The sequence below is a fragment of the Saccostrea echinata genome, unplaced genomic scaffold (genome assembly GCF_033153115.1).
Source record: "Saccostrea echinata isolate AGI-Se365-2 ecotype Australia unplaced genomic scaffold, CSIRO_AGI_Sech_v1 ptg000044l, whole genome shotgun sequence".
NCBI lineage: Eukaryota > Metazoa > Mollusca > Bivalvia > Ostreida > Ostreidae > Saccostrea > Saccostrea echinata.
Window position 1 is genome coordinate 2,852,484 of NW_026889793.1, and position 25,655 is coordinate 2,878,138.

The 25,655-nt window shown below is 31.7% G+C and overlaps 2 protein-coding genes across 2 annotated transcripts; both read left to right on the forward strand.

The window, feature by feature from the left end:
* Positions 1-14,928, forward strand: LOC133201528 (snake venom 5'-nucleotidase-like). Its single transcript, XM_061337331.1, has 9 exons — positions 1-423; positions 5,076-5,289; positions 5,432-5,614; positions 6,196-6,393; positions 9,457-9,585; positions 9,941-10,060; positions 11,459-11,614; positions 13,573-13,776; positions 14,595-14,928. Exons 1-9 carry the CDS (start codon positions 85-87, stop codon positions 14,780-14,782), a joined length of 1,731 nt encoding a protein of 576 aa, XP_061193315.1. The 5' UTR covers positions 1-84; the 3' UTR covers positions 14,783-14,928.
* Positions 14,929-15,089: 161 nt separating this feature from the next.
* Positions 15,090-25,607, forward strand: LOC133201461 (5'-nucleotidase-like). The gene is made up of 10 exons (XM_061337263.1): positions 15,090-15,093; positions 19,487-19,637; positions 21,055-21,268; positions 21,506-21,688; positions 22,218-22,415; positions 22,630-22,758; positions 23,928-24,047; positions 24,320-24,475; positions 24,850-25,053; positions 25,417-25,607. Exons 2-10 carry the CDS (start codon positions 19,488-19,490, stop codon positions 25,605-25,607), a joined length of 1,545 nt encoding a protein of 514 aa, XP_061193247.1. The 5' UTR covers positions 15,090-15,093; position 19,487.
* Positions 25,608-25,655: the final 48 nt, after the last annotated feature.

Consider the following 25,655-nt stretch of genomic DNA (forward strand, 5'->3'; position numbering starts at 1 on the left):
GCTGAAGAAGATAAATTGACAAAGTATCTCTGTTGACAGCAGGAACAAATTTGTCAGTGTCTGTCTTTTTCCATTTTATGCACTATGACTGATTTAAATCTTTCCATTACTGGATTATTCTGTGTTTTATCTTGTTATGTGTCTCTGAACTGTTCAGCCTTTGACTTAACGCTTCTACACACAAATGATGTCCACGCGCGTGTACAAGAAATGAATGCTTATGGTGGACAATGCACGAGCTCCACTGATGATTGTTACGGTGGCGTGGCCAGAATGAAAACAAAAGTGCAGGAAATTAGAAACCAGTTCCCTAATACTTTATTATTGGACGCCGGGGACCAGTATCAAGGGACGCTGTGGTTTAATCACTATGGCGGAAACATTACTCTTACAACAATGACTGAACTGGGATATGACGCAATGGTAACATATACGAAAACAAAATATTCTTTCTAAATTAATCATAATATGGGTTTCATACATTCTTTTCAAACATTTGCTGTTTGTTTGTAAACAGTAGAATATATGATTCGTTTTTATAGAACCCTGAAATAGGTCGTAAGTAAGAAGAATTGTAGTATTAAATGAAATATTAAACAACTTGAAGGTATACTTTTCAAAAAACAGATAACGACAAATCTTATGACTAGTGCTATATTATAATGTTTCATGGAATTTCTTGGAATTGTGAAATCCAAAATCTTTAATCTCATGAAATTTTCCGTTTGAATCACGTTTTATCATTATGCAGACATTTAAATTCTTTCTATCGGTGAAACACACTGTTACAGTTTACCAGAGAAAATATTAATTTCCTGTATTTGTTCCCTATTACTACCTAAATACAGCATGTTTAATGCATAAAGTTATATTAAATTTCATTTGTTTCTTTGAACATCTTTTTTCCCATATAATTGACTATAGATTATTTTGAGATATAGTATTTCTTCCACAACTTATTTATTATGTATTGTTATTTTTATCTGCATTTTTCTATTGTACCTACTTTATAGTTTTGGATGTACGTTTCAGGCATGATTATACATTGATTTACACGGTTTGAACATTGGTATCTTAATTTTTACAAAAAAAAAACTAGAAATATGTCCATAGGACATGAATGCCCCGCCAAGGGTATATTAGCAATGCAACATTTTAACACAAATTGAGAAAAGTGAGGTCAAGGTCAAAGGAAAGGTCAAGGTGAAAAAATATTGATGCAGTTGAATAGCTTACATTAGTATGTATCAGCATATGAAGTTTGACACAAATTTAAGAAAAGTGAGGTCAAGGTCAAATGAAAGGTCAAGGTCAGAAAAAATTGTTTATGCAGTTGAAAGGTTACATCAGTATGTATTAGCATATGAAGTTTGATAAAAATATTATGAATTGTTTTAAAACTAAGCTAAACACTAATTAAAGAAAAGTTAGGTCAAGGTCAAAGGAAAGGTCAAAGTCAAAAAATATTGATGCAGTTGAATAGTTCTCATCAGTATGTATCAGCATATAAAGTTTGAGACTAATTTAAGAAAAGTGAGGTCAAGGTCAAAGGAAAGGTCAAGGTAAAAAAATGTTGATGCAGGTATAGCTCTCATCAGTATGTATCAGCATATGACGTTTGATAACACTATCTTGAATGGTATCTTTAAAACTGAGCTAAAAACTTATTTAAGAAAAGTGAGGTCAAGGTTAAAGGAAAGATCAAGGTAAAAAATATTGATGCAGTTGAATAGCTCTCATCAGTATGTATCAACATATGAAGTTTGTTAAAAATATCTTGAATGGTTTCATTAAAACTGGGCTAAACACTAATTTAAGAAAAGTTAGGTCAAGGTCACAAGAAAGGTCAAGGTCAAAAAATGTTGATGCAGTTGAATAACTTACATCAGTATGTATCAACATATGAAGTTTGATTACACTATCTTGAATGTTATCTTTAAAACTGAGCTAAACACTAATTTAGGAAAAGTGAGGTCAAGGTCAAAAGAAAGGTCAAGGTCAAAAAATATTGATGAAGTTGAATAGCTCTCATCAGTATGTATCAGCATATGACGTTTGATAACACTATCTTGAATGGTATCTTTAAAACTGAGCTAAACACTAATTTAAGAAAAGTGAGGTCAAGGTCAAAAGAAAGGTCAAGGTCAAAAAATGTTGATGCAGTTGAATAGTTCTCATCAGTATGTATCAGCATATGAAGTTTGATAAAAATATCTTGGATAGTTTCTTTGAAACTGAGCTTTGAACAGAGCTAAACGCAAAGTGTGACGGAAGGACAGACGGAAGGACAGAAGGACGGAAGGACGGAAGACGGACATGACAAACACTATATGCCCCGGCCATATTCATGGCGGGGCATAAAAAACATCTTCAGGAAAAGTACACCCCACCGACAATGAGTCCATTTACTACAAATCAACAACCTCAATAAACTTCAATTTCGTCCTACTTTCCACTCTTTTTTATCAGGCTGATAAAATCTTTAACACTTTAAAACCGTGACAGTGAATGAGAGTAATAAAACAAATTTGAAAATCGTTAGACATCAGGTCAACAACACAAGAAACAACTTTTTTTAAAGTAAATAATTTATAAAGAAATGGTCTTGGTGTATTTCATATTATCCTGCTGCTAGACATTTACTTCAAGCTAAAACAAATTAAAATGCGTAATTATGATAATGATGCTAGGATATCAGACTGACAGATAAAATTAAATGGCATGTATTTACCAGGTAAGTTATGTCTTAATGACAAACTAACAACTACACTGTGTGATAAAGAGACTTAAACTTTTCCATCGTTAACTTTCCCTATTTATGTCGTGATATTTCATTGGAATAAGCGTATATTCTTTACGTCTCCCTAATTATTGGGTTCGCAAAAACATGCTTAGAGTAGTAAGGCCAATTCAATAATACAATTCATAACAAGATTAATAATAAAATAAGGCAGGCAAATGAAAGATAGATTGATATTACAAGACTTTCTATATCTCGTTAAATTAAGTATTTTGCAAATTCGTTGGTCGTTATAACAAACTTATTTGCAAATACAATTGTATACATTTTTCATACGAATTTTTAGGCCAGTGTTTTATATTAATTTTGACTACGGAATACCCTGTTTATCTAATCAATGCTGAGGCCGGGCTCGTGGTGGCATAACCGTTGATAGGGTATGCTTTGTCCTTCTAAGCACCTAGTCCAATTCTGGTGTTAAAAGGGGTCAGATCTTTTTTCTTTGTTCACCTTCCGTATCGCTTACAAGAATATGAGATTGATTTCAGTCCGTTACTTGTACTCGATTTACTCAGTACTCAGTTTACTGAGTACTCAGTTTACTGAGTACTCAGTTTATCAATATTCAGTTTACTCAGTACTCAGTTTACTCAGTACTCAGTTTACTCAATACTCAGTTTACTCAATACTCAGTTTACTCAATACTCAGTTTACTCAGTACTCAGTACTCACTTTACTCAGTACTCAGGTTACACAGTACTCAGGTTACACAGTACTCAGGTTACTCAGTACTCAGGTTACTCAGGCTAAAGTTCTGTTATCGTTCTTATGTTCAAGTATTTATATTCAACCTTTCGATATGTATCTTATCTTTTGATTGAAATAATACACACTCCACACAAACACACACACAGAGAAAGAGAGGTATCGATCGAATGATTTTATGTTGGTTTATGTCCTGTTTGAGATATTTCACTCATATAAAGGCGTCACCATATAATGGTAAAGGTCTTTAAATTTAGACCTTTAATCGGCACTTAGGGCAATTGAGCAGAGAAGGACCTTTATCGTGTCAACTTGCCGTGACACGGGACCTCGTTTTTTCAGGTCTCATCCGAAAAACCCGCAACTTTCACTTCCAAGTATAGAGCGCTTGGCGAAGGAACAGGTACAACATAATTTTATCGACTTAGGTCAGCCGCAGCCGGGGTTCGAACCCATGACCCTCTAATCACGGAGCGAGCGCCCTTCCGACTGAGCTACAGTGAAGGTGGGAGAGAGGAACAAGTATGGTAGCGTTATTTATTACATGAGCAATGATTGCTGGTCAAAAGAATTTTTTCAATATGTGTGCCTTTCAGCAAACTTTTAGCATGTGGTGCTCTGTTTTTTTTTTTTTTTTTTTGAAATTTCAAGATACAGACTTCTTCCTAACAATTATACTAACAATTATATTATATCAAATGACATTGATTAAATCACAGTTAACATGATTTCATTTGGGACCCCAGAATAATGACGAGTATTTGTACATGCTGTTAAACTGCCATTGGCATGTGAATAATTTTTACACATTACAATGCAAACAAGTGAATTTGTTTAAAAAGAGATATATGATGAAACGCTACATGTATTGAAATTAAACAGTTCGGCCTGAAAATTAAGATTCAGTATAGTTACATGTAAAATAATTTTTGTCAAAAGTGAGAAAATGGATGGATCTTCCTGAAAAAATTAAAAATTAAATTGTATGTTGTTTTTAAGACAACCCGTACCTTTATGTCATTGAATTGAAATGATCTTGAATTATCCACCCTTTTGATTTGAGATTTTACTACAATGTACCTTTAATTTTGTTTTATAAGTAAAGATCAAGTTGAACCTATTGGTCTCATGCAAAAATGAATGAGACATAATTCAATAGTATAGAAAATTAAAAAGAATACTCTCATTTTAAAATGTATTTCTTCAAAAAAATATACACAGGGTGAACCTTCACCATTCACTCAAATGAATGGTCACTGAAAGGCCAGGAAAATTTACTGAATGGGAGAGCTCTGCCATTCAGTCAACTTTCAGTAGACATTCGACAGGGTTTCATCCTGTGACGAAAGTTTAGATGTACACTCAAACGGTTAACTCTAAATTCACAAGATAAAATTAGGAGTCATTATATCTCTTGTATCTTGAAAAACTGAAATATTTTTAGGAATGCATTCGACTAAAAAAAAAAAGACGTAATTTTATTTGAAGTAAACGATCTTAATAAGAGGATATCATGTATAAGCAATAATACGAGTACAAGTACTGAATTTAACAAACTTTTCCTTTTTAGGCATTAGGAAATCATGAGTTCGATCACAAAATCGAGGGTCTTCTGCCATTTTTAAACAAAGTTAATTTCCCTGTTTTAAGTGCTAACATCGATACCTCACAAGAGCTCGCCATCGCTCCTTACATAAGCAAAAGTAGCATCGTTCAGGTTGGTGGGCAACAAATTGGAATTGTGGGATACACGACAAAGGATACCCCCATTATATCATCTCCGGGTAAGAACTATAGTTAACCAAAGAATACATCAATTTATTTAAATTAAGTAAGCACAAATCTTTCTCAATCAGTTGAATCTAACAAAATTTTCTTTTATTTCATAAATTCATAGATTTGAAAAGTTTTAATCATTATTTACAGGTTCCTTGAATTTTTATGACGAAGTTGAGTCTGTTCGCAGTGAAGTACAAAAACTCACAGGACAGGGAGTCAACAAGATTATCGCCCTTGGTCATGCAGGATTTGAAGTGGACAAGAGAATAGCAGAGATATCTGGTGTTGATGTAGTCATTGGTGGACATACTAATACATTCCTATACTCAGGTTATACATTACACTGTTTATTGATAGGAAGCTGATTTTTGTGTGGTCATCGCTTGACATAATTACATATCTCTATTCTCTGATTATACATTGACAATGACAACGAATTCATGCTCATAAACTGACATTAAGTACGGTGTAGAGACAGATTACATGTACAAATATAGTTAAATATATGTGCATTTGTGAAACAGAAAAAAGTACGAAATCAAAATCTAACAATTAGCTAACTAGGAAAGCCAACACTCTCAAAGATCATTTTTATAAATTTACACAGTCTTTTTCATTTTAACAGTGTTGTTGTATTAAAAAGTTGATCAAACTTATACACATTTGGATTGACTCTTAAATGAATAAAACTTGTAAATGTTCATTCGTTGACATATAGTGCATTCAATCATTTCCATACACTGTACTTATGTTCTACATTGCATTATTTATCAATAATATGCATTTTCTTAATTTAGGTTACATGTATTTTTGGGTTACCATTAAGCACCAAGGATTTTATAAAAGCTTTGTTTTGCAGTGATAAATATCAAATGAGTATCAATAAACACCATGTTTTCTTTTACATGAAGGTTCTCCTCCCTCTATTGAAAAGCCCGCGGGGGAGTATCCACATGTGGTACAGAAACCTGGTGGAGAACAAACTCTAGTAGTCCAAGATTATGCATTTGGAAAGTACCTGGGATTTTTGCAAGTTGAATTCGATAACAGTGGGAAAATAACAAATTATGGCGGAAATCCAATTCTACTTAACAATTCCATAACAGAAAGTAAGTTCAACTTTAGAAAAGTGCAAGAGAATATATACTTCTCCCTTCTGATAGAAATTATTTTACTCTAATCCTTATGTTTTTACTCTTAAGAGCTTATTTTTTTCCACTTGCCTTATTTTTTTTCAAACATATATTGAATTACGTTTCGTGACATCATTTCTTTTCTTTAGAAACATTACCTAACGTTGGATTTAACCGACTCTGACATTAATACTATTTTGACGTATCCACATACATATCACAAACAAGATTTGTACAAAATAAATGTATGCCGTTCTTTCCTCTTTTTGATTTTAACTCAGATGCATGTCATGCAATCTTTCAGAAACTATAGAGATATCAAAACACGATATCCTCTAACCCCAAGCTATGTCAAAATTGCACGTTGAAAGATAAGTTTTAAAACGAGTTATATGCTGGGTTACCAGTTTTCTTTAACATATTATGAAAGGGACATTTAAATATGAAACTTATTTCTACACACATTTACATTTTTAGACCATTACAAAATTCCACCAGACATGCATTGTCGCCTCTACCCTGCCAAAAGTCGGAAGAGAATACTGAAGAAAAAATCCATAGAATATGAACATATATGAAAAGTATTTATTGACTTTCAGGAAATTAATTTAGAAATTTACTCAGATTTGTCTAGCGATAAAAACCACTTTGAATCATTAAAACTTCACGACACCTTATTTTCGGAAGATGGGTATTCAGTATTTATATGCAGACAAAAATCTTTCAATTTACCGACTTTTTTTTATTTAGATACTTCCGTACTAATGGATTTTAATTCTCGGAATCCTCGGATAACTTGGCATAGGTTTATTAAAAACAAAACGCATGAGCTCTAGACCATCGGAATGATACCCACTACATATTAAATGTACACTGAGCAAATATCCATTGGTAACAAAAATAACTCAAAAATGTAGCAGTAAGTTAATAGACATTGAATGAATCTAAATCTAATAAAAGCTGTGCAGCACTGCTAAGGCTTGATAATGGAGTCGAATACTTACACATACGGAAATGTTTACTTCGACATCATGCGAAAATAACCTCTAAAACTAGCATAAATTGAAAGAATTAGCAATTTTAAACCTGCATAAAAGTGTTAAACTACATCAAGATTTACCACTACATTCATACCAGGTATAAACAAGTAACTGATCGCTATGCACCTGTCGCCATGACTTCATCATGGTAATATTTGACGCGTTGTATGTATGGTACACGTGATAGGGGTATTTTTTCACAGTGAAACATGCACTTTGTCATTACGTAAAATATTGTTTTAAAGGACCATTAACTCAAGGACAGAGGATACAAACAATTTTTTATCAAAAATCATGAAAATAACATGTCATGTTTATTTAATTAAATTGAATAAGTTAAACCGCATAGATTTTCATTTTTCTTTTAAAATTTCACAATAATTGGATTTAAAGTGACAAAAATTTGTATAGATTATTAAGGATAGTTGCTATTTTAGAAATTTAATATTCTTATCATTTAAATCCAAAATAGGTCAACAAATATATACCAATCCAGGCATCCATTTTTTTTGCTTGTATCATCTGTCCTTAAATGCGTATGTTTTGCTTAATGTCACTATTTAATTAGTATCGAAAGACTGGATTGATTGATTGATCGATTGATTGATTGACTGACATGTTTCACACAGAATAGGCAGTATTCCAGTTTAATTTTGGTGGTTAGAGTGTATGAATTTATTCCACCGTGCTTTTTGTACCGAAAAATCGATAACAATTTACACCAAGACCAATTTTTTTTTATGAGCAAAATATATCAAGTAATAATAAAACTATATATATGTCTGAGTAATGCATTATGATAAAAATAAGGATAATGTTGCTAAATAGAAATAATATATTGAAGTTTGAACAATAAACTTGTTGATTTCTTTAGTTCGATTTGCCTCTGAAAATTTCCTAAATTCCACCCATTTTTTATCTAATGTTAGAAAAAAAATAATGATGGGAAGTCAACTCTTAATTTAGTCATACTGCCCTTATTTTGCTGGTTTTAAAAATATATTAGGTCAGAGGTCATTTTTAGATACGTTGTAAATCTCATACTTAATACTTGGTAAATACTTAAAATACTTGGTAAAGGTATTGCATATTTCGACCTAAACCACATTACTTCAAATTTTAAGTAATAAAATGCTTATTATCTTTTAGCAACATTACATGATATGTAGAAAATATCAATTATAATTGGATTTTGAATAAGGTTATGTCCTTGCGATATTGGAATTTGTATACGATTTCAATGCAGTACACATTTTATGCATATATTACGAGACTGTCAAATCAAGTAGCCATACTAAATTTATTTCAGAGTGGGAAAAAAATGTTATTTCAATTTATATTTATATAGTATGACCAATATAATAGCTTTACAAAAAAAATCAGTTAAAAAGATATAATTATATGTGTACGTCTATATTCAGTTGATTTCTTCGTAGTAAGCTCTAACTGTGCCAGTGGCTATTCAATGTATAAACATTCAAATAAATAAACAGATCTTCTTTCCTAAAACATTCATCGTCAATCAAACCATCCTAGTATTTAATCACACTAATGTCAACTGCGAATTAAATTTCTTGAAAATATGGGCAAAAGAGCTCTTATATTGACACTTAAAAATCTACACGGTAAAGTTTGTTTTTATAATAAATATGTCTATAACTTATGATACCCATAATACGTAATTTGTAAGTGCACAGTTTTTCTATGAAACATCAAATGATTATGGTTTGAAGGTTGACATTCTTAGTTTCCATGAACAGATTTTCAGCTAGTTGTCAGCACATCACATTCAGTCTCGCAAACCAAAAAAAAAAAAAAAAAATACAATACTTCAAACCAAACAAATACCTTGTTTTCTAGTGCACAAAAAATGTCAATAATTTTTTTCTAAAGCGTTATTAAGGTACATGGATTAATGATTCTTCTAAAAAGTAGCCTTAAAAGTTCAGTATATATCTACCTCACAAGTAATTTAATATTCAATTACATATTTTTAAAGATTCCGACCTGAAAGGCAAGATAGATGTTTTGTACAGCGCCATAGAAGAATCTGCCAAAAGAGTAGTGGGTCGGACGCTGGTCACTTTGGAGGGAGAGACTCCGTGTCGTCTGAGAGAGTGCAACATGGGTACATCTGATTCTATCCTTTAATCAGTTATACGAAGATAAGATGTACACTCTTTATTAAACCTATAATTTAAAATCAAAAGAACTTAATTGTTGCCTAAGAGTAATATCTTTGTAAGAGTGCAATATGTTCAAGTTTCAGGTGGAGAAGACATTCTCACACGTATATTTTAATCGGACTTTTTAATTGAAATTATAGGCAAGCAATTGTCTAAAAAAATTTCGCATGAAAATAAAACAAGTACTGTGAAGTCAAAAAATATTTTAAAACATAACCTTTTTTTAATGGGGAAATTATTACACAGTCTGTTAGATGCAGCTGCAACTCTTACAACTACCGACTGTGTATTTCAAAGGTAACGCTATCGCTGACGGTCTTGTATACCACAACTTGAAGGATGCTGATGACGTCAATGGTACTCGGGTTTACATTTCTCTGGTAAATGCAGGATCCATCCGGGCGACTTTTTCCAGAGGTAAAGACATATATACTTCTTAGTTTTTGTAAATATAATACAGTGTAGTTGTATTTATTTATATCAGTATCTCATCAGCTGTTGATAAATTTGTAATTTAAATACTGCATGTTCAGCTATTTTTAACGTACTTCATAGACACATAATCATCATCTTCTAATGCTATATTTACCAAATGTCAATCTCCCAAAACCTTTTTGAACGTTTTTAAAGCATTTTAATAAAATGTAAATACTGAACGTCGAAATTTTATCTAAAAGAAACCCAGACACCTAATGTAATATTCCCCTACTTAATATTTTTTTGGTCTAATGTAGTGATTTAGGTTAATTAAAAAAAAAATGTTTAGTTTATTTAGTATTTAATTATGCTAACGGTCAATTATTGTTTTGTATAACTATTTTAGATATAGCTACTCGATGCTCCTTGCGAGGATCGGTTAGTTTGTTACGCAATTCTCTTTGTTTTGAAGGTGATGCTCCTTATGAGCATCGGCCAGCGGGTATATATATGGGGGGAAATTTTGGGTCAGTTAGTCACTGTGTCGTTGGGATTTATGTGTATATAGAACGTTCAAAAGATACTGGATTATTGTCTTTACATGCATGTTATTGTGATGTGTTTTACGGGCACCTGTCCCTGTAAATAAATTGTATATAAAACTTACCTATATCGTTTTATTTCAAACATTGAGGAGATTTTAAAAACAGAGGAAACATTTTACCATTTTACTGTATGAGGTAATAAATAAAGCCTGTTACCGCTCGACGGCGCTACACTAACATAGTAACCTTGCGTATTAGTATTTCTTTCCCAAAGCCAAATTGAATTTTATTTGATAAACGTTCATGAAAACTATTTTTTAAAAAAAACTCGTTATGAAGTTGTATCCTGGAAGTTTTAATGCCATGCTTATAACTGACATGAGATAGTCAAATCTTAATTTAAAGAACTATTTATTTGTAGTATCAGGCTTCAGTAGATTTATATACACATAATCTTGATGCTTTGCAAAATTTTCAATTAAGGTTAACAAAATCCATATCATTTCTGTATTGGATTAGTTAGCTAACATCTGAAAAATGAATTGTAGAAACTGATTTACTGTCAGTCCCGAATTTTCAGATTTATTATGTGAATTTAAAAAAAAAACTATGTATATGTAGTGTAATGGATGAAACCCAAAGCTGAAAAAATTGCTTCAATGCTCAAAATTGAATTTTTAGGAAAATTAAAAAAAGAAAATGTTCGACTCATTGACAACTTAAGTATTCAATACATTCATGTCAATGTTTAAAAACACATGCAGTTTCACTGATTTTTGCATTACAAACAAAACCCTGCTACGTTCACTCGGCCAGTGTGCTTTTTACTAACTTTACTTTATGTCATTTTAAGGACAGATATTGATGGGGAACATATTTGAAGCACAGCCTTTTCGCAATACTCTGGAAACCATTCTTCTTCAGGGAAAATATTTACGTGCAACTTTGGAGCACAGTGCTTCTTTGCATAGCGTGTCGGATCCAGACGGGGGATTTCTACAAGTTTCTGGTAAAAAAAAAATAAGTATACTATAAAACATGTAATTTGTGGGGAACATATTTTTCTTTTCAACATAGTCCTTAAAATGTAGATTATCTGCCTTTTATGCTTGCAGTCTATATGTTTTCATTTCATATATAAACCTTTATATATATAAGTTAAAGAGTGTGAACATTTCGCCATTCTGCAAGTAAAATGTCAGAACCGTAATATTCAGCAAAAATGGACAACAGCAGCAATGATGCATTTTGCAGTATTATAAAATATCTACATAAATAATGTAGGCACATTGGAATACAGTCTCTTTACAGGACCTGGATGCTGTTTTACCTTATATTTATTATTTATTAAAATAGAAAAATTGGTGTTATAACACCAAATTATATTTTTTAAAAAAGATTTGTGGGAAGAAATAGTCATTGTGTGTGGACAAAACTACCATTTGGTAAAGTCAAAATGAGTGTATAATCTCTATTTAAGTTAAGTGTTAATATGTACATGACCCTAGGGCACTAATTAGCACCTGTTAATCACTTTTAACACAAGCTGTAGGTATGGCAAACAAAGGATTAGAAGCCATTGAACTAGATATTTTAAGTGTCAATTCATAAACAACTTAATGGAAATTATTAATTTTATTTGTACATAACAAACAAGGAGATAAATATGATTAAATTTTTTTGAAGAAAATGCATTTTAAAGAGGAAACGTAATTCACTAATAAAAGAAATAAATAATTGTTTTTTAAATTTACTATAGAACAAAAAAATCAGTTAACCTTTCTTGAATAAAGTGTCTGGGATTTGAAAAGGGGGGCTATTTCTCATTTTTTTAAACACCAGTGTAATTGAATGTAATTGAAAAGTAATTGTGAATTACACGCTTTTCTCAAAAGTAATTAATTAAATTACAATTACATGTAATTGAAAATTGGGCCAATTACACATTACTTTCAATTACATCAAAATTTTAATTTTACATCAAAATTTGTAATTAATTACTGTCAATTACCATTACACATTACCATTACCCCATACCTGTTGGTCATCTACAAACTTTTTTGATAAACATTCTTATTATACACACAAGTACCATGAAATTGATATTAAAAAAGATGCTTGAGTTTTTTATTGCCAATATCTAACTAATCCTTGGACACAAGTTTTTCCAACAGTCTTTTGGAATTTCTTTTGCTACTATAAGGGTGCACCGTTATTAGCAGACCTGTTTTTGTATTAAAATGAGTTTATTCAAAAACTTTTATTGGACTTTCATTAGGTATTTTGATGTATCGAAGACTTTCTTCATTTTCATATTTACGTTGATTCTATATACCCCATTGATCTCGACATAAGACACTACAGAGTCTGACAGATCTGTTTCAGATTCTGAAGTTTTACTATGGCAGACTAAAGATAAACATGATAAATTCAGTTTTTTCGTCAACTTCCCTTATTCGTGTATCAATATTCCACTATCACCTGCATATGGAGTTTATGTCTCCCAGTTGATTCGATTAGCAAGAACATGTTCTTCCCTTTGACCTTGACCTTAGAGGTTGACCTACTTTTGAAAAACTTTAACCTTGGTCACAACTTATGAACGGTTGGTGCTAGGGCTTTCTTATTTCACAGGTGTTTTCCTTGTGATAATTATTTTTTATCTTTTGACTTTGACCTTTACCTTGAATTTTTGATTGCATTTAAGAAACTTCGCCATAAGCTGTCATACGGGGTCATAAGTATTTCACAAACACATTTTGTTTTTGTCTGTTAACCCGGTGATAACAAGGGGCATACGGTAAGTGTGACTGATCGACAGGGGATGCTCACTTCTGCATGGCACCTCATCCTACCTCTGTTTTTAGAGGTCCATGTTTGCTCTGCTCACATTTTGTACATTGATTAAATGGAGTTCGAGTCTGATTCCTGTTCTTTATCTTCATGTATTTAACATATATTTTGCAGGATTACGGGTGAAATACAACCTAGATAAACCGGCAAACCAAAGAGTTGTAGATGTTAAAGTTATATGTGCAGACTGCAATGTTCCAAAATATGAACCTTTGGACAACAGTAAAATGTATGGGGTAATTTTGTCCAATTTTATCCTATCTGGCGGTGATGGTTATACCGTTCTCAGGGACAATGCTCGGCAAGACCACGTAGTTGGTTAGTAATAATTTAAGTAATAAAGGTTTATATATAAAATCATATTACATGGATCACATTGGAATACTTATTTTTTTCAATGAAGACAATTTTGGTATTTTCACATTTTTTTTTTCAAAATGTGGAAAAAATATAGGGTGAACATAATAGAAGTGTTATTTTACAGGGTGAAAATAGCAACTGGACTTTATTTTCTGTCTATTATGCTAAATTAGTACATTTAAATTGCAAACGCTAAAAGTTCTTTAATAAGATAAATTTACGTTGTCAATTTTTTTTTAAACTAATTTACTATTTTATCTCTTACATTATTCTAATCGAATGTGCAGTATTGTTTTAAACTTCAATTAAAAGACGGTTAACAAGTTCATGGGAAAATGCAAGGAATAACAGATCATAATTCAACACTCATGAGACAGGATTTTCGTCATATTTTCTCTTGAAAAAATAAATCACTATTTTCAATCACTCTTGAAAAAATAAAATATTTCATATAATAGTATATTAAATCCTGTTGTGTTCCTATGTTATATCAATATATGTTATATCACATAACTAGCCAGGCAAAAAAACTCGCTTTATTCATGATCAATGTCAGTTGGAGAGATATAAGGAACCAAAGTAACTCCATGAAATTTTAGCCACCTCGTCCCCTCATAAAAAAATAACCATTTTGATACTGAATGAAACAAACCTGTTCTAAACAGGTATGTTTCGGAGAGCATTGCTCCCACAAATGTAGCACAAAATGCATTAATATATTAATTTAACTATTGATAAAACTTGTTATGATATTAAGATTTAAAAAAATTCTGCAGGAAACTTGGACACAGATGCATTTTCTGCCTACGTTACGGACATGTCGCCATTATATACCGCCATGGAGGGCAGAATAGAGTTTGTGGACGAAAACTATCCATGCAGTACCAGCGGTGGCCTTGCAATCATAAAGACTAATTACCACACTATAGTATTGTTTCTGTTGATTATGTTGAATCATTTTTAATTGGTTAGAATTTCATGTTTTGTAAACAAAAAAATAAGTTACTAGTTTACATTTTAACATAAATAATTGCAGACCTTCATACTTTGATTTATATGTTTACAATTTACATGTATTTAAATTTTTTTTTTAATTATTTTATTTTTTTAACACAATTCATTATATACAAAATGTCCAATTATCTTTTCTTTAACAGAATTGTATATATATATATATATATAGAGAGAGAGAGAGAGAGAAAACATGTATTTAAATTTACATGCTTTCCAATTTCTAATGTCTTTATTCTTACTCCTGGTCGCCCGCGTGGCGCAGTGGTTAGAGAGGTTTTTTTTTCTAGAGTCGTGGAATAGGGAGTTGATCCGTATGTCACTGGTTGAAAATTACGGGTCATGGAGACCGGTCCTTCGGATGATACCTATAAACCGGGGCTCTCGTCGCAGTAGGTGCTGATAGGAAAAAGATCCTTCACTGGTCAATGACATTGAGAGCCGAGCATAGGTCTAAATATGCAGCCCTCCACCGGCAAGTGGTGGCGTCTCCATATGAGAGAAAAATTCGCGAGAGGGACGTTAAAGAACAAACAATCAAACTTCTTATCCCTGTGTTATCAACCTATGTATATACGTAAAGATTTAATGCTTCATGTTGTTTTTTTCTATTTATGTTATATTTCATGTGTGATAGTTTTTTAAAAATGACTGTGCTTTTTGTTTAAATCAAGTGTGCTAAGTTCACATATTTCTTGTTTGAGAAGTTTTAGAAATGTAAATGAACATAGTGACAATTTCTTTGTATGTACATGTTAATGTTGGATGAATTATTGCATAATTCATGGGATGCTCTCTGTTCATTTATTATTTGTTTAGAAAAAAAACTGACTGCAATCCTCACAATGCTCAAAGAGTCATTATTAGCTAAATTTAAAACTTTGTAATGTACGAAAATTGTGGACAAGTTGTTCAGAGTGAGATAAACGACATTGTGTTCTAAAATTTTAAACAAACTTTTTTGTACATTTTTAGTAATATATACTTTTTTGTACATTTTTAGCAATATAAATATCTAATTTTAAATATAAATATGCTCAAATAAACAAAATATTGGATTTTGTGTTATGTGTGGTATCACCCTACGGCGACGGATGTCAACGCCAAAGTGTGTAAACCAACGTCATTTTCATCCTTGTTAAAAAATAGCCTAATTAAATTCTGGAATTTCACCAATCGAATTCCCTTTTATTCTTCCATAAACTGACGAAGACCCAGTCTCGCACAAGGGACCTTCTAAGAATTTTTAACCATTTTTAAGCACTTTATGTGGTAATTTATAGATATTACCCCCCCCCCCCCTCCCCCACTACATTCAACTTACTAGGCAATCTTTTGTTCGATGTTCTGCATTGATAGCGTCTTGCACTGTTGCCAGTATAAGTTCGAATGTTTTATTCTACCTAGTGACTTTAGGATAAGGATTTCTCTTTTAAAAACGCCCATAACATAACAAAGATATAGTGTTATTTTTCAAATATTTTAATCTTTTTTATCATTTAATGTCTCTACTGTCGTCATAACTTAATCTTCATAAAACTGAACTGCTCTTCGTTGCACTGTAACATCATCAAACATGGCTGTTTTTTCGTGCATAGTGTCATCATTTTATCACTCAAAGTGGTTGGGAAAGTGGCGAAAATTAAGCACATGCCTTGAAATCTCCCAAATGTCAATAGTAAAGATGGTGACTTAAAAATATTATAATATTTATCCGACCCTTTTCTAATCAATACTTTTATTTAAAAATAGTAATCATGTATTCCCTGGTAAATCCTTTATTTTATGGACGTGCGCCGTAGGACTATATACCCTGTGCATAGTCAAATTTACCTAATTTCTATATTTTATTTGAAAAAAAAAAATTACTCAAATATGATCATTAACCATTTGCTGAAATGTTCAGTTAAGTCCACACGTTATTTGAAAAAAGTCCACGAATTTATCAGATACATGTAACCCTTGTATAAGCATTTATGTATATATAAGCATATGATGATAGATGCGTAACAATTAATGAAACCAAATCATACATGGAATGTTACGGTACACACTGTATATAACACTTGCTTTCCTGAGTTTTAAGAAAGCATAAACCTGTGGTATTTAGTTCCAATTTTTGCTGACACCGTCATGAATTTGATTCCAGTGATCAAAAAATAAACAAACATTAAGCAAATAAAAACACTTTCAATTCAGACTAAATTATTCAGAGACCTGCTGTCTATAGCAAAAGTTGCTTACATAAATTTTATATGAAATTCACATGAATTTCATGTAAATTCTCTGCATGAGAAAGAAAGGAAAAACAAGACATGTGAAATTTATGTGAAAACTTTAAGCCATTTTGACATAACTTTCATATGAATTTTACATGAAGAGCATATCGCATAAAAATCGTGCAGAGAAAACTTCACATTAAAGTTCTAAATAATATATATGTGAATATTATACAAACTTATTCATATGATATTCACATGAAAAAATATTTATATAATTTTTACATGATTTTCACATAATTTTCAAATAAAAAGATAATCACATGAATATCATGTAAGCCACTTTTCCCTGTGATATAATGACTAAAAATCATAAAAACATTGATTTGATATGCAAGAGCATGTTCTATGCACGTGTTATTTCTAAAAGAAAAAGAAAAAAGAAAGGGGTGTAGGCGACAGGCGACTGACAAAACGTTATTATTGATACAAGGGTATCAGATTTCCCATTTAAAGTCAACATTTTGCACATTTTCTACTGATTCTTTTGTTTTCAAATTCAATCTATACTTAGGTCTATTGTTGACTAATTAAAGTCTTTCATACAAATTGTTAGGTCATTATTTCCCCCAGCGGGTTGTTTACGGATTTCCCGTTTACCCGATGATGTTTAGAGGTACATGGAGAATGTAACCGGTCAACAGGGAATGTTTGCTCTTCCATGGCACTTGATTCCACCTCTGTTTTCAGTGGTACGTGTTTGCTTTGCATAATGTTTTGACCTCTCGTTATTCATTCAATTTCATTGACAAAAGCTACAATGTTGCTACAATTTGTATAACTTTTGCAATAAAATTAAAATTATAACAGTATTTTCAGCATGTTTAAAATGGTATGTAATAATACACGAACTTGAAATTTTCTAGATATTCAAAGTTTATATTTAAGCTTAAGTCCGTTCTCTATTTATGATCTTCTATATAGATCGTATAGGATGTTTCGTGATAAAATTTGGCATCCGCGAGAAAGAAAGAATGTATAATAAAATTGAAATCATAATGTCCCCTAGAAAAATGCAAAAGTTTTTTTCATATACAAAAACTGGCATATGTTCTGTCATGGATTAAGTTTCTTAAGGTAATGGGGCCTTCTAGGCTGAGTTCATGCAGCACTGCAATCTGTGCAAATGCACTGTGTCTGTCCGTATCCAAAGATGCGTCCAAACAGGTCCGTTCAGCCTTTTTTCCTATTTTAAGTAGTGCAAATGTCAGGGTAATTCTACTACGACTGCATTTGTGACTTAGTTTTCCATATTTAAAACTGAAATTTCAGGTATAAGCTTCAACTTGTGATACTTATAGTCAAACAATTATATTGTGGGTTTTTAGATCCATCGTAAAATATAAATACATTGTATTGAAATATTTTTTTTCTGATTTATTAATATATTTATTCATTTATTTATTATTTTCATTATTATTTTTTTTAAATTGTCATTTAATGACAAAGATGATACAAATAAAAAAATGGATGCCTGGATTGGTATATATTTTTAACTTAATTTGGTTGTAAATGATGCGAATAATAAATCTATAAATTACTAAGAAATTATACACTTACTATCTTGTTCATAATTCTATCTTTCTGCAACCATCCTTATAAATATTAAAAGTTTTTGTCACTTAAAGTCCCATTATTGTTAAACTTTGAATGCAAAATTAAAATATATGCGGTTGAACAGAAAAAATTACCTATATAAAATGACTCAAGTTGTTATTATCAAGATTTCTTATAAAAATTTTGTTTGTATCATCTGTCCTTCAGTTGTATCGAAAAGCATATGCATGTTTTAATTTTTTTTTTTTTATGTTTTATTAAGTTGCACACCTCAAAATAAGGAAAAAAATAAAATTTTCACCTCAAACTGCATGTCCTTTTAACATGCTTAAGGTTCAACAGGTTTATAAAACATAACATCATGGACAGCAAATTATATGTGGTAATTCTGAATAAATCAATATCATCAACGTTTGGTTTCATGCCCGAGTGAGACCTCTGCACAAATGCACACTTGGCATGTCGTGAATAAAGTGTGCTCTAAAGTACATGTTCATTATAAATGAACCAAAAAAGGTAAATTTCCGTTCGCTGTTATCTCACATGTACTTATCGCTGAGAAGAAGATGATGAACTGATCATGCATCTCTGTGATAACTAGAACAAATTTGCCACAGTCAGCCTGTTTCCATATTTATTACAATGGCTGCTTCCAATCCTTCATTATCAGGATTAATTATTCTTTTATCGTATTTTGTGTTTTGGACATGTGCAGCATTTCAGATAACAATTCTACATACAAATGATGTTCACTCACGTGTACAAGAAATGGATCTTTATGGAAGGCAATGTGTGTATGAATGTTATGGTGGTGCAGCCAGAATGAAAACAAAAGTACAAGAAATTAGAAACCAGTTTCCTAATACATTACTGTTAGACGCCGGGGACCAGTATCAAGGGACGCTGTGGTTTAATCACTATGGCGGAAACATAACTCTTACAACAATGACTGAACTGGGATATGACGCCATGGTATTTTAAAACTCAATACATCCTACATAAAGTAAACTTTAATATCTGAAAGTTATAAGTTCTTTTAAAATGTTAACAACTTGATGATTTCCATTGAATTTTATTTTCATCGTAGGAACACTTTATTTATACAGTTTTACTGTTGAAGTATATTTTCCTTATTCCTCCCTATATTTACAGAAAAGTCTTTGGTCAAATCTTTTCAGGCTAAAGCATAAACTCAATTTTTAATAATTTAAAAAAAAAAACATGTAAATTACTTCTAATATTTCTTTCCCTTATTACTTAGAATGTTCACTTATATTTGCATCTTTTTTGTATCTTTGTTATACATTAAAATATATGCTTGGATTCTTTATGAATTAATACAATTATTTTGCATTATTAAGCATCAATATCCTAGATTTTACAAAGGAAAAATTAAATACGTGACCGAAGGTAACAGGTCCAATTAAAAGTCTATTCCACCGACAATGATTCGATGTCAAACAGCTCAAAAAACCCTGTGAACTTTAATTTCATCGTAGTTTCCACATATTTTAGTTCACATAAAACGTCAAAAATCTAGACATGAATAAAAAGATATTAAGTCAATAAAACGTCACCAAAACTTGTTTACGTGTCGCTCTTGGTGTATATCATCTCAAAGCTGAGGATATAGATACAAAAAATTATAGATTGAAAGTTTTGGAAAGTTTTTTTTTGTTTCTTAGTTTTTCTTTTCTTTTCTTTTATTTATTTTGATTAATGTTCATTTCAAATGATCAGAATAATATGTAATGTTTTATCTTTTAAAAACAATCAGGAGAAACATCTTTTGTATCTTTAGTAGAAAGAATTCAGATGTAAACAAATGTATCTTATAGTTGAAAAGGATCATTAACTGCTTCAATGAATCTTAAAATATGTGCATTAAGATTTTTCGTATATTTTGCCTGAAAACGGATAGGAGAAAATGTAATGATTAGTTTAAGAAAACTGATTGATCTTGATAAAAAAAAAACTTGAGAGAAAAATTATCTTATTTTCTTTACGAGCTGGTTCTGAATTTCCCTTATCTTTGAGATTCCAACAAAATTTATTCTAGTCCCATTATGTTTATTTAAATGTGAATGGAACATAATGCTTTCGTTTTTAATCTCTCAATGAGTCTTTTAAAATGAATTGTTTTAATACACCATTTTTCTACGAGTTTTATAAACGAAATTATAAGTTCAAACGCAAGTATTTGAATATTTTTTTCTGGTATGTCAACGTACTTGGATAATGAAATTGTAATTATAAGTTTGTAAGTCCTTTTCATGAGATTTTGAAATAACCGTACCTATTATCTAGCTCTTAATTTATTCTCATTAAGAGGAATATAAACACAAGATATCACATAAGAGTTAATTTTAACAGCCTTTTTCTTTTTCAGGCATTGGGAAATCATGAGTTTGATCGAAATATCAAGGGTCTTCTACCATTTTTGAAAGAAGTCAACTTCCCTGTTTTAAGTTCTAACATCAATACTTCACTAGAACTCTCCATTGTTCCTTACGTCAGTAAAAGTTACATTGCTCAGGTTGGTGGTCACCAAATTGGAATTGTGGGATACACGACCAAGGATACCCCCATCATATCCTCTCCGGGTAAGAATTCCAGTCTTACATACATGTAGATTACGTAAGAAACCAAAACCCCTTCACGACTAGTTGTTTCATTTTGGAATAATTATAGTTTTACAAATAAATTAAGTTAGATTACTAGTAACTCGAATGAATTCTTTTGTCAGTTGCATCTTACAATTAAAGGATTGCACAGTCTATTTTCTTTCTTTCTAAAATATATGAAAGGTTAAGAAAAAAACTCTTAATTACTATTTTAAGGTTCCTTAAGTTTTAATGACGAAGTTGAGTCTGTACGCAGTGAGGTACAGAGGCTCACAGGTGACGGAGTCAACAAGATTATCGCCCTTGGTCATGCAGGATTTGAAGTGGACAAGAGAATTGCAGAGATAGCTGGTGTTGATGTAGTCATTGGTGGACATACCAATACATTCCTATACTCAGGTTATACATAACACTGTAACTGTAGATAAATTACAGATTTAGATTAAGTCATGGATGGACATACTGAAACATTACTGCATTCAGTTAATGCATTACACTGTTTACAGATAGGTAACTAATTGTATACAGTTTTGGTGGACATCATAATACATCTTTATATACCGTGTATGGATTATGGATTACAATTATGATGTAATTTTTGGTAGAGATAATAATATAGTTCCATATTCAGTATTCAATTTGTCACTATTCATTTATATTCAAATGGTGTGGATGTTGTTATTGATAATTCAGCACTGTTTGCCTTCACCACATTATACATGTATATCATTCAAGTAATTGACGTTGGTGTCATTTCCGGGGACAAATCAGCGCTTTTTCTTTATATTCAGATTACATGTACATATCACATTGTCTAAGAAACTGGCACGCATACAACTTCTGGTTTACAATTGAGCATCAAGAACCTACATATGTATATAGCAAAATGGGAACAATAGAAATCATGAATTCTTTTACATAAACTAAGGTTCTCCTCCCTCTATTGAAAAGCCCGCCGGGGAGTATCCCCATGTGATCCAGAAACCTGATGGAGAACGAACTCTTGTGGTCCAGGATTATGCGTTTGGAAAGTATCTGGGATTTTTGCAAGTTGAATTTGATAACAACGGAAAAATATTGAATTATGGAGGAAACCCAATTTTACTCAACAGCTCTATTGAAGAAAGTGAGTTTGTCTTTAGATGATTCTGTCTTTTAATTTAGAGAATATTATTTTCTCTTAAACTTTTATACCCTTTTTTATAATAATGCCGTCTCTATATGAGCTGGAAATCCACATTAGTTTGGACGATTAAAATTTACGTTTCCATAAAAAAAAAAATGTGCTTTATCCTTACATATCTTACAGCAATTTAATGTTTATTTGTATTCTTTCTTAGACTCAGACCTGAAAGACAAGATCAGTCTTTTGTACAGCGCCATAGAAGAAACAGCTAAAACATTAGTGGGGCGGACACTGGTCACTTTGGAGGGAAATAGGCAATGTCGCGTGAGGGAGTGTAACATGGGTAATGAAGAAACATTGTTTTATTTGGCTTAAGGCTTATGACTCTCTGAAAAGAGAGATTACTCTTACTATGGATTGTTTTACTCTTATTTCCTTTTTTTGAATCTAAAATGGCGATGTATGCAATTGTGCGCCGCATGACATTTTTGTTGCATTTCTATTACTCCAGTATCATTAAGATTTATTTTTTCAATTCATTGCTTTTGAGACAATGTTTTATAATAAGTGAACTCAGTAATGATTTGTACAAAGATTATGTGTACATTGTAGTACATGTATGTCATAATTATTCCCTTCTTGAAAAAACCTTTTATGGTTTGCATCTGTGATTCTGTCAGTATGCTGCTCGGTGCACATGAAATTAATTCTTTGATGAAAAAAAAACTTGGTACATTGGTACCCTGTAAAACGTAAATGTCCATTATTGATAGTCAGTATCACGTTTGCAAACTTTTAGTTGAGGGTCAGAGTACTGTCCTTCCTGGTATACTTTATTTTAGCGAATAAAATATACAACGTGACTATTTTTTTTTCTTTGCTAAAATAAAGCTATATCAGAAAGGACGGTACTCTGGACATAAGACAATACTGTCTGCTCAATATCCTCAGAATCCTCTGCTCGAGAGACATCAAAACTGGAACAATGGTATCCCTAAAGTGTAGATGACTGCTTAATATGGAATCACAGGGTAAATTGGCAAGATTTACAGTTACCTGGATATAAATATGCTCAATATTATGAGGACCCTAAGCTTGACAGACATCATACTTTGTACACTGGAACCCATTAATGAGTAGTAGAGACATTTCGTCATGAGGACTTTTGGTCAGAAATCAAACTACATTGAGCTTAAGATCTTCTCCGCTCAGTTTTTTTAAGAAAGCCTTGATTTACACAAACCCTTAGAAGTAGTTTACTTATTGATTTTGTGGTCGTAGGAACAAAGGTAGAGGGTCAAGCTAGTCTGAAAACAAGAAAACATATTATTAATGTCTTCAATGCCTGGAGACCTCTTGCTGAATTTTCAAAATTTACTTTCCAGAATAATTGCTTCCTGAAGGTTAAAAAACAGTTTTGAGTCGGGGGAGGGCAACAGGGTTTTTTTTTAAAGATGGCCTGGGCAGTAGAAAGGATATTGCATCTCTAAGTAGTGACTATATATTTTTAAGGTAACGCAATAGCTGACGGCCTCGTATACCATAATTTGAAGGACACTGATGACGGCAATGGTACGCAAGTTTATATATCTTTGCTCAACGCAGGATCCATTCGGACAACTTTTACCAGAGGTAAAATAAATGTCCGTGTAATTTTGTTTGTTTGTTTGTTTGTTTGTTTGTTTTGTTTGTTTTTTGTTGTTTTTTTTTTTTTTTTTTTTTTTGTGTGTTTTTTTTTTTTTTTTTTTTTTTTTGTTTTTTTTGTTTTTTTTTTTTTTTTTGTTTTTTGTTTTTTGTTTTTTTTTTTTTTTCATTCGACAGTAAAATTTGTCCTTATTATGTCAAATCTGAATTTAATAAGTAAATTTAGCATATTAATTTTCTTTTTGTTGTGTTATTCTAAGGACAGATATCGATGGGGAGCATATATGAAGCACAACCTTTCCGGAATACTCTGGAAACCATTCAACTTCAAGGGAAATATTTACGTGCAACTTTGGAGCACAGTGCCAGCTTGCACAATTTGGGGTGGCCTGAAGGGGGATTTCTTCAAGTATCTGGTAAATCAAAATTATAACAAGGGCATCGCAAAACGGAGCATTCTTTCTCACAAAAGCATATCAATAAAACAAGGCAGCATTCGACATTGACCCCGATGCAAATTACGTCACTTCCGTTACGCACAAAAGGATAAACTAACAAACACTCAAACACGTTAATATAACCTCTCCAACTCCGTTGCGAGGGGATAAAAATGGTGCATAGCAGCCATTTCTGCAGTTAGGAATATTGAGATTTATAGCATTATGTAGTCTAGGTTTTCCATCCGACATCTCTCCATTTAATAAATATAACAAATGGTACATACTTAAGATTTAAAACGATTTTAGAAAAAAAAATGGTGGTTCATCTAATAAATACTTTCCATTTGTAGGATTAAGGGTGAAATACGACTTAAATAAACCGGAAAACCAAAAAGTTGTAGATGTGAAAGTTCTATGTGCAGACTGTGTAGTTCCGAAATATGTACCCTTAAACGACGATAAAATGTATGGAATAATTGTGTCAAACTTTCTTCTATCCGGCGGTGATGGTTATACTGTTCTTAGAGACAACGCTCAGCAGAAATATATAGTAGGTAAGTAATTTGTAAGTTTTTATTTACATGTAAGATAATAAAATAATGATACATCTGATTACATGTAATATTGGATAAAAATATCAATCCGTGTACGCGGGTTGTTAGAAAACTTCTGTTGACACAGTGGTTTATGGGAAATTTGTGTATTTTGAAGAATGAGTCATATGTTTGATTGAATTACACTGCATAGCTACATACATGTATAAGATTTACTGAGAAACGTTTATAAAAAGGCTTAAACTTTATTTACAAATGGAGACCTTCAATACCACAATTGTAGTTCAAAAATTGAATGTTATTGCTATCAATAAAACTTGTGTAAAAGTATTTTAGTTATTTAAAAAGTTGCTCTTTCTACAGGGAATTTGGACACCGATGCTTTCTCTGCCTACGTGGCTAACATGTCGCCATTATATAACACGCTAGAGGGCAGAATAGAGTTTGTGGATGATGGCTATCGATGTGGTATCAGCGGTGGTCTCGCCGCCACAAAGACTTCCTTCAACACAATACTATTGTTCTTGTTGACTTTGTTTTATCATTTTTGTTAGCCACAAATTTGACGTTTTAATATCAAAAATGTTTTAAAGTTTTATTTT